The sequence below is a fragment of the Bombyx mori genome, chromosome 1 (genome assembly GCF_030269925.1).
Source record: "Bombyx mori chromosome 1, ASM3026992v2".
NCBI lineage: Eukaryota > Metazoa > Arthropoda > Insecta > Lepidoptera > Bombycidae > Bombyx > Bombyx mori.
The window spans coordinates 10,403,684-10,419,639 of NC_085107.1; the positions used below are offsets into that span (position 1 = coordinate 10,403,684).

The window sequence follows — 15,956 nt, forward strand, 5'->3', positions numbered from 1 at the left end:
AATAAAACTGAGTATTTTCAAAGTTCCAGAAAGTGGTAGTAACATAATTATGATTTTAAACCAACATGGTCACGAACATAACAATTATTACTTAAAAATATCGGGAACTCATTTCATATAATACACTGGTAAATATCCCGTTTTAAGTAATAATTGTTATGGTTGTAACATCTCTATATTATACAATGACATTATTCATTTTGACATTTGACACTAAACAATAAAGTTCCAGTAAAGATCCGAGTTATCCCATCATCATCAGCAGCCTTTATCTGCCCACTGCTGGGACATAGGCCTTCCCCAATGTCTTCCACATAATGCGGTCCTCCGCCTTCCGCATCCAACGACTTCCCGCCGTGCGCACTAAGTCGTCAGTCCACCTGGTTGGAGGACGCCCCACGCTCCTGGTACCCATCCGTGGCCTACATTCGAGGACTTTCCTCCCCCACCTGGCGTCGCTGGCTCGACAGATGTGACCGGCCCATTGCCACTTCAGCCTGCTAACTTTGAGAGCTATGTCGTCGACTTTGGTTCTCCGTCGAATTTCTTCGTTCCGGATATTGTCCCTTAGAGAAATACCGAGCATAGCTCTCTCCAGTCGCCCGCTGTGCGACTCTTAACCTATGGGCCAGCCCTGCCGTCAGTGTCCAGGTTTCCGCGCCGTGGGTCATCGCGGGGAGAACGCACTGGTTAAAGACTTTTGTCTTCAGGCATTGAGGAATTTGCGAGGTGAGGATTGCACGGAATTTCCCAAATGCCGACCAACCCAGTCGTACGCGTTTCTCAATATCTGTATTGAAGTTACTGTTCAATACAGAGTTTTTCCGAAGGAAAATAATTTTTCACTATACTTATTGGAATACTGAACTACATTTATTCAAAATATTTAAAAAAATGTCAAGAATGTAGAGTGTTACGTCAGTAGAAACTAGATCTTGGTTCTAATCAAGTTGACCGCCCCTAATATACAAAATAATACATTATTTAAAAACAGTTTTTGAAAATTTACCGCACAGGTACAAAGAACCTCTTTGTGAATTAGTCTATCAACGACACGTCCGTATAAGTAAAAACAATCCATTGCTGAGGTTCACAGGTATATTAAAACCTGAGAACCAGAACGCTTGCCATTCCGTATTTATCATCGACGCGACGCGATCATCTGCATGCGACCATGCCAAACAAGTTTACAATTGAAGCGCCGCGACTTCGCGTGAATTTCGTATTTTTTACTTTCACATTAGTGTTGTTTTGCTACGATGCAAGCTCTGAAGAAAGGCCTGCGGTCACGACGCCTCTGGGCGAGGTTGCCGGTTATTACATGACCACCAGAGGCGGTAGGCAAATATCGGCTTTTACGGCCATACCATTTGCGAAACCACCGGTCGGAGAACTGAGATTTAAAGTAAGAATATTTTGTAATGATCGAGTGATTGATCTTTTAATGTATAAATTTTATAATTTATTGCTAAAGCCTATTCTTTTATCTCTCTGATTATCATCAATTGAATGTGTGAAATACATCCATTAATTGAAATTATATCAGTTGTACTCGCACTTACGAGCCGTAACTCAGGAATTTGTATAAGCGCTACCAACAACAACTATGAAGTTTCGCCTCAATCGGGTGAACAACGCGCAGACGCACATAAAATCTTATAAAACATATAAAATTGAATTATCGAAGTCTTTTTACGCACTTCTCAATAGAACAAAAAACACGAAACACGTCATGTTACGTAAGATATTATTAGACATATTACGTTTGATTATTTAATTTCAAAGACTTGTATTTCTGCTGATGTGGAATATTTTATGAATTCTTGATTGTAAATAAAACTACGCTACAAAAGTACTTATACTATTGCACAACGCGAATAATTTATAAAACTAACCTTTTTGTTAGATTTTACGCATTATTTATTACAATAGCTTGGCGATCTTAGGTAACAAAATAAGAGAACTAGCTATAAAGTTGTGTGTATGTAGATGCTAAAACAATTTTACGCACGTGATTTGATTATAAAACCTAATTTTCAATTCCTAGAGGAAAATAAAATCACACAATTCTAGCGATAAAAAAGAGGGAACTTCGTTTTAAGACCTTCGGTATGTTTTTATTATTGTTTGAATTATCTTTTGATAACTCTTAAAATAATAAGGATACTACAAGTTTCAAGTTACTTTGAGGATACTAGAATTAAATTTGTTACTGTAAAAAGAGTAGTTTTAAATTTATTACCATAAAAATAATAATAGCTACTCACCTAGTCTAACCGATGTTTAAAAAATCAAATAAAAAAAAATTGAGAAATTTTTCATACAGTGCACCTAATAGTGATCAAAATTGCAAAAAAGCCATATATTCCAATTAATTTTTGCTTCTCTCGATTTAATAGCAAATTCTGTTTTGCATCAAATTAAAAATATAAATTCAAAACGAAACATGTTCTATCGTAGCTGTCGGGTTTTTTAAATGTAGAGGAAGTTTTGATATTTATTTTTAAATTTGTAACAAAGAGTCCTCGCTTAAGCTTCAGGTAACACGTTTGATGTTTTTTGATTCAACATGATATAAAAACCCGATAAGCATTTGTGATATACCTATCTATATATTATTAGGAAATTATCGTTTTCATTTCTGAGCATGTTGACCTTCGTTCAGCCTACTCGGTTGCTTGACGAGCCGGGCCTCACTCGGGAGCACGAATTCATAAACAATATACTATGTCCGAAGCATTAGTCTGTACATAAGGTTTGCATTTGAACTTGAATTTATGATGTACTTTGGACCTGATTGTCGTGTCAAACTAGTTAATCTTGAAATATTTTAGAAAACAGTTTTTTGGGTCAGTACTGATACTAAGCGGTTTCACAATCCCATTAAGATCCGTAACGTTAATGTTGCAACAAGAAACAATTAAGAGGTGGATGTCTACATTACGCATTTGGTATAATCGAAATAGATTTGATAGAATCGGAATATAATAGTCTATTTCTATATGAAAGAGATGGGACGAAGTATACCTTGCCAATATCGGTGGTCTCCTGATAACGTTGATAACATTCCTTCCGTTGCTCCGTGAAAATAAAACTCAACATAAACACATACGTACACGTGCAGAGATAGTAAATTTAAAATTGATATTGCCTAATGAGATTAAAATAAATAACTCTAGAAAATGATACGAGTTAATACTGTATTATGTAATTACAGGCACCAGTCCCGTTTGGGCCATGGGAAGGAGTACTAGACGCCACAAAAGTAAGCCCAATATGCGTTCAGAGGAATCCATATGTCCGTCAAAAAGATATCGTTGGACAAGAAGACTGTTTGTATCTTAATGTGTATGTTCCCGCCACGACCAATGTAAGTAATCTCACGTATTTTACCTTAACTGCTTTGTAGGCTAAGTGCTTTTTACGATCAAAGTGAATACACACGTCAGTGATGAGGATACTAATCTTGACTGTAGTTAGGTACTACAGTCAAGATTAGTATCAATATAGTATTAAGCTATTAAAACGTTGAAATATGATCAGCTTATTTATGTAGTAGGCTATAGTATTATGTATTTTACGGTATTGTATCTGTGCTATGACTAAAATTAATTTAGTAACAGTATATCAATGTTGTGGGCAATTCATTTTTGGTTAAGTTGATCTATTTAAATGTTATAACCTGCAACCATGTTCGATATTTTGTGGTGGTTATTTCTAAGCGAGCCCTACTTTGATAAGATTCACTGATAAAATTGTATTTTTTTATTTTTTATTTGTCATTTTTTCCTATCCTATCTATTCGCTGGTAGCCTAGAGGGCGGGTAGGTGAGCTGACGGGCTCAGCCTAAGATAATTTTCTATCACTAGCTCTAGCAAGAGCAGTGCTTAGCAGATTCTACTACCGGATCTCGTCGAACTTTGACAGCAAAACGGCCGTCGCCCAAAACATGCCTTGTCGGATCGTCCGGATCAGCTCTCGATGATTTTAGGCTCTTCCAGCGCTGGTCACCGTTTTCGTAAAATTCGTCGAATGCGAAGAAGATTTCGACTTGAAACCTATCCCACAGACACAGCCCACTAAGTTTGTTGCCGGATCTTCTCTGTGGGTCGCGATTTCGATCCGACGGTAGATTCAACGAGATACTGCTCTTGCTAAGGCTACTGTTAGCAAGCTCTCCCAGGTTGAGCCCCGTGAGCTAACGGTCCACGCGTAGTTGAAATAGCCGCTTAGAATACCGACGACTAGGTAGGAAAAATAATAATAAAAAAGTCACGTTCCACCGTCACATCACGACGAGAATGGATATTTACTAATTTACTTTTGATGAATTTATAATGACTAAATATACTTCACTAGGACGTGTTCCAGTTTATTCAAAGACATTTTAAAATCATTACAATATAATCATTAAAGTGATAAGTAAGTGTGAGTCTCTTTTCGTGCCTATTAGACGAAGATAACTAAGATATTTATTAAAACCAATATTTGTGATCAACTTAAGATTTACAGGGCACAATTTTTTTTCTAGGATGATAAAAGCAAAAAGGAATTATTACCGGTGATGCTGTTTTTGCACGGAGGAGGATGGATGTGTGGTGACGCCACGACGGCAATGTACGGTCCTGAGTTTCTATTAGACAGGGATGTTATATTGGTTACCACGAACTACAGATTAGGTTGGTAATGATAGCTTTATCATATCATAAAACATGGCAAACGTTGTCATTCTTGAACGTAAACAACGCGATAATTTTATTTGCAGTTTTTATGCTACGACTAATGATTAATTATTTTTTTGTTTTTGTTTCCTTAATTAGATTTTATGTGAATTCATTATATTAGACGTAAGTGACGGCTGGTTCAATTTCACATCAACAAATTACCTCAAATGGACATATTTCAGACGAACATACTATGATTAACGCTATTTACTTTTTAAATCATAAATATGGATGGATCGACAAGATATTATTATTATTTTATCGATCACAGTCGATTTTGTGTATTTTGTACAAGTGCTCTGAAAAAAAACAATTTTTGTGAAATGCTTGTAGTAATATGAGTATCAATTGTTTGTAATTTGAAATGTAGGTATAATTATGTATGTAACATTTTGAATCATCTGAAGGATCATTGGAATGATATTATCATTTGAAGTTGTTTTTATGGTCGTATCTTGTGTTTAACTTCGAGAAAAAATGCAGATATTTTTTGATAAATACTTTGATATGGTCTTACAATTAGAAAAATAACCTAATCAATTAAGATAACTCTACAGTATACAAATATACAGGATGTTAAGGTTTATTTACGTTCAGGTCCTCTTGGATTTCTGTCGACAAAAGATGAACACTGTCCCGGTAACAATGGTCTGAAAGATCAACAAGAGGCACTCCGTTTTATTCAGCAAAACATCGAAAGCTTCGGTGGGAACAAAGATTCTGTCACAATATTTGGCGAGAGCGCCGGCGGCTCCAGTGTTCACTTCCACATGCTATCGGATACCAGTGCAGGTACACATATTATTTCAAAACAAAACCCTTTGGATTATTGTCGTTTACCTAATTCGTCTAGATTGGTAGTATTTTAGTTTTTTGACGTGACAACGTCTTATAATTCGATGGAGCCGGCTGCGCGCACGAAAAAACATGACTCATGCGGCGTTACCTCGCTCTGAGGCGTTCCATTTAAGGCTTGAAGTGCAAGCGAGCAACGAGCGACAAAGAGGCATCTGTTCTGTTCGACATCTGTCTCTCTCCTACTTGAGTGAGCGATGCATCCGCGTGGACAGCTGCTATACAATAATACATATTTTACATGTTTTCGTCAAGTATGAAGTTCAATGAAAAGTTAATGTGGTGTCAATATTTTTTTTTATAGCAACGATAATTGCGATAATTGAAAAATGAAACCATTTCATCAGTATTTTCTTATGACGTTGTCACGTTCAACTATCGTCAGTAAACCGACTTTACAGACAACCGATTTTTTTTTCTAAGATTATATTTACAACTTGAATGAAAGCGATTTATTATAAAAATATAAACAAGCAAATACAAAACAGTCTTGCTGTTGTACTATAAAGGATAAGACGGTTGTTGTATTCGTATCGAGTGGTCAGAATATGCCGTCGTTCAAATCCCGCGGACAGGTACCTACCTATTTTTGATAAATTATATACGTACATAAGTGATGTTTACGAATGACTTCCTCAATGAAGGAATAGCATGGTGCAATCAAAATCAATGTTTAGTAGTATGTATTGACAAGCTTCATCCTATAACTTTTATTAAATTATAGTAGAGTTTCGATGTTTGAATGAGTACTATGTAGTTAGCTTAAATCCTAGTTTAATTATTTAATAAATAAGTTAATATAAGGTTCTCTGGTTTCTTAACGCAATCAGCCTGTACTTTGAAAACTTTCTAATCATATATAACTATTTTAAAAGATCTATTATTATTATTTTTTATTTTATTTTATTGCTTAGATGGGTGGACGAGCTCACAGCCCAGCTGGTGTTAAGTGGTTACTGGAGCCCATAGATATCTAAAACGTAAATGCGCCACCCACATTGAGATACAAGTTCTAAGGTCTCAAGTATAGTTACAACGGCTGCCCCAGCCTTCAAACCGAAACGCATTACTGCTTCACGACAGAAATAGGGAGCGTGGTGGTACCTACCCGCGCGGACTCACAAGACCACCTAACCTACCACCAGTAATTGCGTAAATCGTTACGCAAATTAATCGTTACGTCCAATTTTAGGTTTATTCCATAAAGCCATATCGGAGTCGGGAACAGCATTGGTGCCTTGGGCCGAAGCACCTCCGGGTGAGGCTCTCAGGAACGCCTTTAAATTGGCAAAGTTCTTGGGATGCCCTCCTGCGCCTTCCGAAAAGTTTATCGCCTGTCTTCGCACTAAGGACAGCTATGAGATCATCGGAACCGAGTTTGATTTTTACGTGCGTTTACAAATAATATAATATTTCACACACACTCACACACACTCACACACACAAGCACACACACACACACTCACACACACAAGCACACACACACACACACACACACACAAACACACAAACACAAACACACAAACACAAACATACACACACACTCACACAAACACACACACACAACCTATTTAATAAAACTTTAATTTCTTTTAAATATACGCCTATATACATACTCTCTTTTAAAAAAAATATCATCACAATATAAATATTACAGGCATGGGATTATGAACCTATGACACCGTTTAAGGCGGTAGTGGAACCAGATCTCCCAGGGGCCTTTTTAACAAGAAATGCGAGGGACACGCCCAAGGCACCATCTGTACCGTGGATGACAGGCTTGACTAAGAACGAAGGCTGTCTAAAATCAGTCTGTGAGTATACTCGTATATTTATTGAGTAGCGGTTTTTGATTTTTCCAATACCCTCTCTTTTCTATAAAAAATGCTACTAAAATTTCTATTCATAAATCTATTGTTTTTACTTTTAATAAGTCGTTACGCTCGGAGTGTCGAGTATAATAAAGTGAATAGTTTATACGGTGTTTAGAAATTTAACAGTTTAGAATTATTTTTATTGACATTATTGAACGGGTTCTTCACCACCATTTTCTAATTTAATGAGTTCTAGATATTTTGGAGTTATTGTAAGCGCTGTGACTGCGGGTAGACTATATTGAATTTAAAAACCTTTCAATAACAGTGTTTATAAAGTAGATAGCCCAGAAAGTTTAAAACAATTCGTGGAAACGCATTGTTATACAAATAGATTAATATCGACAAATAAATTTGTATACTATTAGTGTAGCTTTAATCGGAAAACAGATAAGAGAATTGAGTGATTGAATTATCCTTTTTCTAGTCATGAAATATTTGTTGTTAATGATTAATATAATCATAATAACAGTGAAACACGACTATATGTATAAAAAGTTAATAACTGACCATTCTTCATCTTCAACCTTAACCACTCAAATCTTAGCGTTAAAGATCCCTTTCATCTTTTTTCATTTCATTTCTTGTAATTAACTATTTTATTATAGGGATAACAGCAAATGATACCAGATATGAAGAATTCATATCAGGTTTCGATACTATAGCACCTGTGACATTTTATTACGATAATTCTCCGTTCCCTGAAGTCATAACTAAAAAACTGAGGCAGAAATATATCAATGGAAACAATCGGAAAGTTATTGAGAACGGGATTCTTGAAGTAAGTATATCTACTCCGAACTCGTTTAGATTTAATAACAAACGAAATGAGACATATATTTTTTTTAGATCTATTCAGACTCATATTTTAACTACCCAGCAATTGAAGCGGTGGAACTAACGTTGAATCATAGTCCTGAACCGATTTACTTATACGAATTAACTTACAGAGCGGCTAATAGCTTCTCTCAAATATTCGGAGACCCCGAAGGAGATTATGGTACGTAGTAATGAAGCTGTTTTAAAATTTCTAAGAGCTCATTTATTAGTTAGGTAATAAAAAATAATTGCCTGAATCTTTAGTATAAGAATAACACATTAAATTATGAAAACACACGTATTTAATTTATGGAATTGCTACAGGTAAACAAGGTAATTATTGCGATCTGTATCATAAGTAAAAAATTACGCTAGCCTTGTTTCTTTTTTAAAACATTTTTTTTTTTAACTGTAACCTGTTTTCGTAGGTGTGTGCCATGCCGATGACTTAATGCACCTCTTTCCGATACATTTTCTCAGTCAACCTTTCTCAGAAAGAGACATCGAGTTCAGCAAGTATCTAATTACGTTGTGGACTAATTTTGCTACGTCAGGGTAAGTGAAAGGACATAAACAATAATAATTATTAACGATAAAACATTTTCAAATCATTCACTTAAAGTTACTGGATTTACAACAAGTTCTTTCATTGCAAACGCACGAAACACTGCAATAAATTAACTAAGTATTTGTAGTGAAACACACGCCAGTTGGTTTCATACTGATTTATTTTTAAAGACACCCTCACTACGTTATTATAAATATACTACATCTTCCTTTAACGAGAAAAAAAAAAGAAAAAAAAAATTACAAGTTACAAGTACAAAAAAAATATTTTTTAAGCTTATTTACTTTACTTATTTACATTATTATCTATTGTTTATACTAATAATATAATACAGCACATAATATAACTAATCACACTCGAAAAAGAATTCTTTTAGCATTCGTGCAGTTCTTTCCTTAGACCTTGTAATAGGAACCGCGGGTGGCGACGCTGGCGACCGCGCACACAACTGATCACTAAAGCTAGCTGGACTATCGTAATCGTCACTGACATCAAGTTGAGTAGACTGAATATCGGTGGTCGTGCTCTGTGTCGGACTGACCTGTCCACTTGCTTGTGGGTCACTCTCATTGTCAATACTGGTTCCCAGTTGCCTACTAGTTATTGACTTTTGTCGACGCCTACGAACAGTTGTCGTAATCACAGTTGGTGTCCTGCTATTTTCTCTTTTTACAATCGGTTGTTCCAGTGACTTTCCTTCACGTTTTTTATGGTCTGTTGTACGCACAACCAACTGACTTCGAGTACGCCGAAAACGACTGCCGCAGTCATCTTCGATAATATAGGAGCGAGGTTGCGATGTACCTTCCACTATTGTCACCGGTTTCCTAACGCCGTTACCAATTAGAGTCGCCTTATCACCCGATAACAAGGGTTTTAACAATTTAGCCGATCTATCATAATGTTTTTTAATTTTCTCTCTGTTCATCATTATAGCTTTGTAATTCCTGTCATTATCTACTTTTTCCCTTAATAGCTCTGCAGTAGTTGGTAATTTTGTATTTAAACGTCTACCCATGAGAATTTGTGCAGGCGAATCCAATCCATTACGTGGTGTTGTTCTAAAATTCAATAAAGACAAATAAAAATCCTGACCTGAATCTATACATTTTTTAAGCAGATTTTTCACACTCTGTACTGTCCTTTCACTTTTGCCATTAGACTGTGGGTAATGAGGCGATGACGTCTCATGATGTACTTCCCAATCATGCATGAACATTCTAAATTCTCGTGAGCTGTACGCTGGACCATTATCAGTCACTAATTGTGCTGGAATACCGTGACGCGCGAACTGTTCCCTCAAAAAATTAATAACATGCTTAGAGCTAATATTCGCCAACTGTCCGACTTCTACGTAGTTAGAAAAGTAATCGACTAGGATAATATAGCTTTTCTTTCTATATTCAAAAATATCGGAGGCTAGTTTATGCCAGGGTAGCGCGGGCACAGGGTGCTGTAGAAGCGGTTGCCGGCGCGGTCGAGGCGCGTGTAACGCACACGCTGCGCACCGCCGCACCTCTCGCTCCACATCCTCAGACAGTCCGGGCCAAAACATTACTTCACGCGCGCGTCGTTTGCATTTTTCGATACCTAAATGTCCCTCGTGGACCCTCAATAACATGTCGTCTCGTAAAGCACGGGGTATAAAGACACGTTCCCCCTTGAAAATAATCCCTTCTATATAATGAAGTTCCTCGCGATACGGCCAGAACACTTTTATTTTTTCATTTACATCACGTCTATTTTTTGGCCAGCCATGCTTTATGTACTTAATTAAACACCGACAATCACTGTCCGTCTCCGTTTCTTTTTTAATTACCTCCAACTTTTTGTTACTATACGGTATATTTTCTATCATGAAACACGTTTGCACGTTAACTTCAGAAGAAACCCGATCATTCATCATTTCATTCAAAGGAGCCCGAGATAGCGTATCTGCAATATACATATTTTTACCCGGAGTATATACAACTTTGAAATCATACCCTTGCACTCTCATCATCATCCTCTGCAACCGAGCTGGAACCGAAACTAGTGGTTTGTTGAATAATGCTTCTAGGGGCTTGTGATCAGTATGTACGGTTACGTCGGACCTACCGTAAATATACTGCCTGAACCGCTCAATCCCAAACACAATAGCTAGCATTTCTTTTTCTATGTGTGCATACCTAGTCTGAGTGTCGGTGAGCGTGAGTGATGCGAACTCTACCGGACGACCGTCCTGTAGCAGCACGGCACCCAGCGCCACACTGGATGCGTCCACCGACACTACTATCGGTACACTCTCACTGTATAGTGCCAGCACGGGCGCACAGCTAAGCTTCATTTTTAGCTTGTCCACAGCTTCGGAATGATGCGATTCCCAGAACCACTCGGATTCCTTTTTCAGTAAGGTCCGTAACACATTCACACTCTCAGAGTAATTAGAAATAAATTTAGCTAAATAATTAACCATGCCTAAAAATCTCTCTAACGCCTTCCTATCTTTCGGATAAGGCATTTCTAAAATAGCTTTGACTTTTGAGTCATCTGCCCGCATACCATTCGCATCGAACTTATGACCTAGGTAAGTAATTTCGGGTACACCGAATTTACATTTATCGCGATTAAACTTTATGCCTACTTCCTTAGCACGCTGTAAAAGGCACTCCAACCTCCTATCATGCTCTTCCTTTGTGCGTCCCCATATTATGACGTCATCGATGAAAGACTCCACACCATCTAAGTCTTCCAAATGCTGCCTGAGTTTAGCATGAAACACTTCAGGCGCACAGTTTATCCCATACGGTAAACGTAAAAATTGATACCGGCCGAACGGAGTACCGAAGGTGCACAGATCAGCGCTGGCGTCGTCTATCTGTACCATCCAGAACCCACAGCGCGCATCGAGCACGCTGAACACAGTGGCACCGCGCAGACGCGCTGCCAGCTCAGACACTGTCGGCAACGTGTACTGGGCGCGCCGCACCGCGCGGTTCAGCGGACGGGGGTCTAAACATACACGAATGCCACCGTCCTTTTTTGCGATTAAAACAATTGCATTCACCCAATCGGTCGGGTGTGTGACCTTTCTAACCACACCTAACTCTTCCATTCTACGTAACTCGTCCAACAATTTACCTTTAATTCCTAAGGGAATTTTTCTCGTTGGACTAACAACAGGCTGTATGTTTTTATTTATTACAATACTATATTTACCAGGTAATTTTCCTAGACCTTGAAACAAGTCTGAGTACTTATCAATATTTATTACATTAACGTTGCTAATTAATCCCAAAGAAATACAGCTTTCTAAACCGAGTACATTCTGACAGTTTAAATTGGCAACAACAAATGGCAAAAAATAACGTTTGTTATTGAATGTAACACACAGATGTTCAGTAATACCTATAATAGGTAACCTGTTCCCTGTAAAGGAATGTACCCGCTTTGTAAAGGGCTTAAGGCTGTTAATTGATAAACCCAAATTGAAAAAATCAGTTTTAGACATTACATTAATCATAGACCCCGTATCTATTTTTAACATAATATTTTTTCCTTTATATTTTACAATTTCCACCCATTCATTAGACGACTTACATATGTTATTGTTCCCCACGATCGTATTCACATAGAACATTTCTTTGCATTTTTCTTCACTATCACTGCTCGCAGTATCCATACTCAAATTTAATACCTTACGAATCGCTTTCCTTTGCACACATACTCGCGAAAAATGCCCTTTCTGATCGCACACAAAACACATCGCATTAACTGCTGGACAACGTTCACCGCCTAGACACCGGCTGTTTCCACATCGCTGACAGGCGCTGCGAGCTGTTCTCTGCCCGCCGTTACTGCCAACTCTTGCGCCGCGTACTCCTCTCGCGCGCTGTCCGCTTCGTTCACCGCTTCTGTTCTGAACTGCAGACACTTGCACACTGTCCGCAGCGCAGTTAATGTATTTACTGTCCTCTTTAGACATCTCGGCCGCCTGACAGAGTTGTAAGGCCTTCACTAGTGTAAGATCATCAGTGCGAAGAAGTCGATCTCTCACCGTGTTGTTATTGACACCGCATACGATACGATCACGTAACAAGCTTTCGTGTAATTCACTGAATTCGCATTGCTGACTCAGTACCCTCAATGCGGTTATGTATTGGTCAATATTTTCGCCATCTTCTTGATCACGGGTGAAGAACTTATACCGTCTTACTATGATATTCGGTTTTGCTCCAAAGTACTTGTCGAACTTATTCAGAACACAGTCAATATCATCCTCACTTTCACCTTCGTTAAAAGTGAAGGTCGTATAAACCTCGTAACCGGCCGATCCTATGAGATTCACCAACAAACTAGCCTGAACTTCTTTAGGCTCCTTGCTCACTCCAGACGCTTTAAGAAATACTTCGAACAGCTTCCGCCATTGCCGCCACGCCTCGGAGCGTGCAGCCGGACCGCCATCGAGTGATAATTCTGCTGGAGGACGCGCGTGTTCCATATTTATGTTGGTTACTTCGATTTAACGTGTATTAAGGTTAAAAACGACGCACCGCTGCCACCATGTAGTGAAACACACGCCAGTTGGTTTCATACTGATTTATTTTTAAAGACACCCTCACTACGTTATTATAAATATACTACAGTATTCACATTTATGTAAAATTTAAGCAATTACAAAAAGATGGTAAAGTTAAACTTTGACGCAATTATGTAAATATTGTTGTATAATTATCATACAGTTTTATTATTTTCTACCTTCAGCAATCCGAATAAACCCAATAACATACCGACTGTTTGGAAGCCGGTAACGAGCCGAGAAAAGATGGAATATTTAGATATTGGCTTAAAATCAAGGATGAAAGAAGGATTGGCGACTCGATCGAGATTTTGGGGTTCATTGCCTTTGTGGCATAACTTGGACAGTCAAAGACTGAGAGACGAATTGTAATTTGGATAAGAGAAAATTTTTAATAACTTGTTTGTTATACAATATAATTAAAACATCTTATAATAATTAAGTTGTTTCATTTTTAGAGATTCCCTTAGATAGTATACATTGAAGAGAAAGGACAATCATCTACATATTTCCACCATTCATCAAAGTTCTCATAGATTGTATTTTTATTCCTTAAAATGTCATCATTTATCATGGAACAAAATTGACAGTAGTCATCAGTACTTGGATCCTCATGTCTCAAATGATACGAATAGTGTTTTTTCCAATGAAAATATTTATAGTACATATCGGGATGCAAAATCAAATCATTCATTTTTTTTGCCAATTTTTCAGCTCCTAAATTAATGGCGTCCAGATATGAATCGGGTGGTAAAAATCTGTGAAATATGACAAAATCAAAATTATATTTACATTATTTTTAAGATCCCAACCGTCCTCGTTTCGATTTATTTATCCAAAATTTCTTGGATTTGCAGAAAAGCCGAGAACGGTTAGCATAAAACGATAATAATTACTGAGTTTTTGACTAAGCTCGTGTTTATAAACTTAAATTAATTTTAAATAATTAAATATAACCCTTATGAAAAAAATAATATGAAAGAATACATAACTTTACAGATTTACAAGAACATTACTTAAATAGGTATTATAACGATGCGAACTTTAGATAGTAAAAAAACTTTATTAATACTACTTTACCTAGAATAATTCGCACCGCCAAAAACCACGGGCACCGTGTTATGGCCTAGGGCATGCAGAACTTTTTCTGTGACGTAATCTTCACTAATAGCATTTTCAAATGCAAAATAAAAATAGTAATCATTTTCTAAAATATCCAGACATCTTTGCATAATATTTTTTGGACATTGCATTAAGCCGCACAAACCATAAACATCAATACTTAAACCATATTTTTTTAAATGTTTACCAATTTCTTCTACAAAATCTTCTCTATGGCTTAATGTTAAGCAATTTGAGACGAACCAAGCTGCTGTGTTTTTCTTTGATTTTAATTTCATAATAAAATTTTCATCGACAGTATTCGTATTTACATTCCATTCCATATTTAATTTAGGACCCACAACGTGACCTGTAGAATTTTTTATTGTAAAATAACCCCATACAGCATCGGAATCTAGCTTATAAGTCCATGTCCAATTGAAAAATCCATTCCATGTTTTAGCGCATAGGTGATAGTTGGCGGCAGACTCAATATTTGCGTAGACATATTTCTGATGCTTAGATCGACTTTTAGGTAAGTCACCTGCATCGAAGCAATCTTTCAATTGTGGTCCATTGAAAACGATCACATCGAATTTTCGGTAATCGTCCAGATGATTTCGGACGCCAGTCACAAAACAGTTTGTCCATTTGCAATTTTTTTCTTCAAACACTTTAGTACCTTCTCCAAAATAAACAAATGGAAAATTACTTGGATTCGTCCAAAGTAAAATGTATTTCAATTTAGTAATGTTCTTTCCTTTAATAACAGAATTTCGATCTGAATCAATCTTCAGAACAGAATCAGAAAGTGTGTAGTAATTTCTCCAAAGAGTATTTGTAACAAAGATGGATCCCATTAAAAATACGATCAATAGTATTTTTTTTATAAATTTAAATTTGCGTAAGTATTTATCGTAGAGGTAAAACATTTCAATATACGAGTCATTATTCAATTGGTTATGAGTACTAAGAGCCAGGTGAAGAAGAATGTGCAAACACGCAAAATCAGTAAACATGTTTTGAATTTACTTATTACTTGTTTGTAAATATTTCTTCTCAAAGGAAATCTCAAACAACATTGCCATGTTGCAAGTGATATAAAGATTTCCAACTGAGTCCAAATTTAAAGAATTTCTTGAACTTCATTATTAGTAATCGATACTTGTTAAATTCCAATTTATGTAATACATAGTACCGGTTTTCAATAATATCTACAGACCTAAGAAAAACTGACGAAGCAAAATAACGGGTTGGTATTTTTTTATTACTATTTCACCAATACGGTCATGATGCCACTAACCCATAAATAAGGTCTGCCTAGTTTATTTTCAATAGGAGCTACGATAGTTACGATTCTGGACCATGTTTCATTGGTTACTCTTGTGATTTATCCCTGCATTTTAAAAGAATAGCTGCTAATCATTAAGCGTTTTTTAAAGTAAAAGAAGAGGCA

At 36.8% G+C, this 15,956-nt stretch overlaps 2 protein-coding genes across 4 annotated transcripts; one reads left to right on the top strand and one right to left on the bottom strand.

The window, feature by feature from the left end:
* The first annotated feature begins 1,017 nt into the window (after positions 1-1,017).
* be2 (beta-esterase 2) lies at positions 1,018-13,837 on the top strand. Of its 3 annotated transcripts, none has more exons than XR_009972972.1 (10): positions 1,018-1,405; positions 3,218-3,370; positions 4,533-4,680; positions 5,323-5,517; positions 6,773-6,969; positions 7,238-7,394; positions 8,063-8,235; positions 8,304-8,454; positions 8,702-8,958; positions 13,467-13,837. XR_009972972.1 is itself a non-coding variant. In NM_001130879.1 (10 exon segments), coding segments are annotated over 10 exon segments (1,719 nt in total). In that variant the 5' UTR covers positions 1,127-1,174; the 3' UTR covers positions 13,772-13,837.
* Positions 13,766-15,625, bottom strand: LOC119628621 (alpha-(1,3)-fucosyltransferase C). The gene is made up of 2 exons (XM_038011593.2): positions 14,480-15,625; positions 13,766-14,157 (listed from the first exon to the last, which is right to left on the bottom strand). Exons 1-2 carry the CDS (start codon positions 15,517-15,519, stop codon positions 13,866-13,868), a joined length of 1,332 nt encoding a protein of 443 aa, XP_037867521.1. The 5' UTR covers positions 15,520-15,625; the 3' UTR covers positions 13,766-13,865.
* Positions 15,626-15,956: the final 331 nt, after the last annotated feature.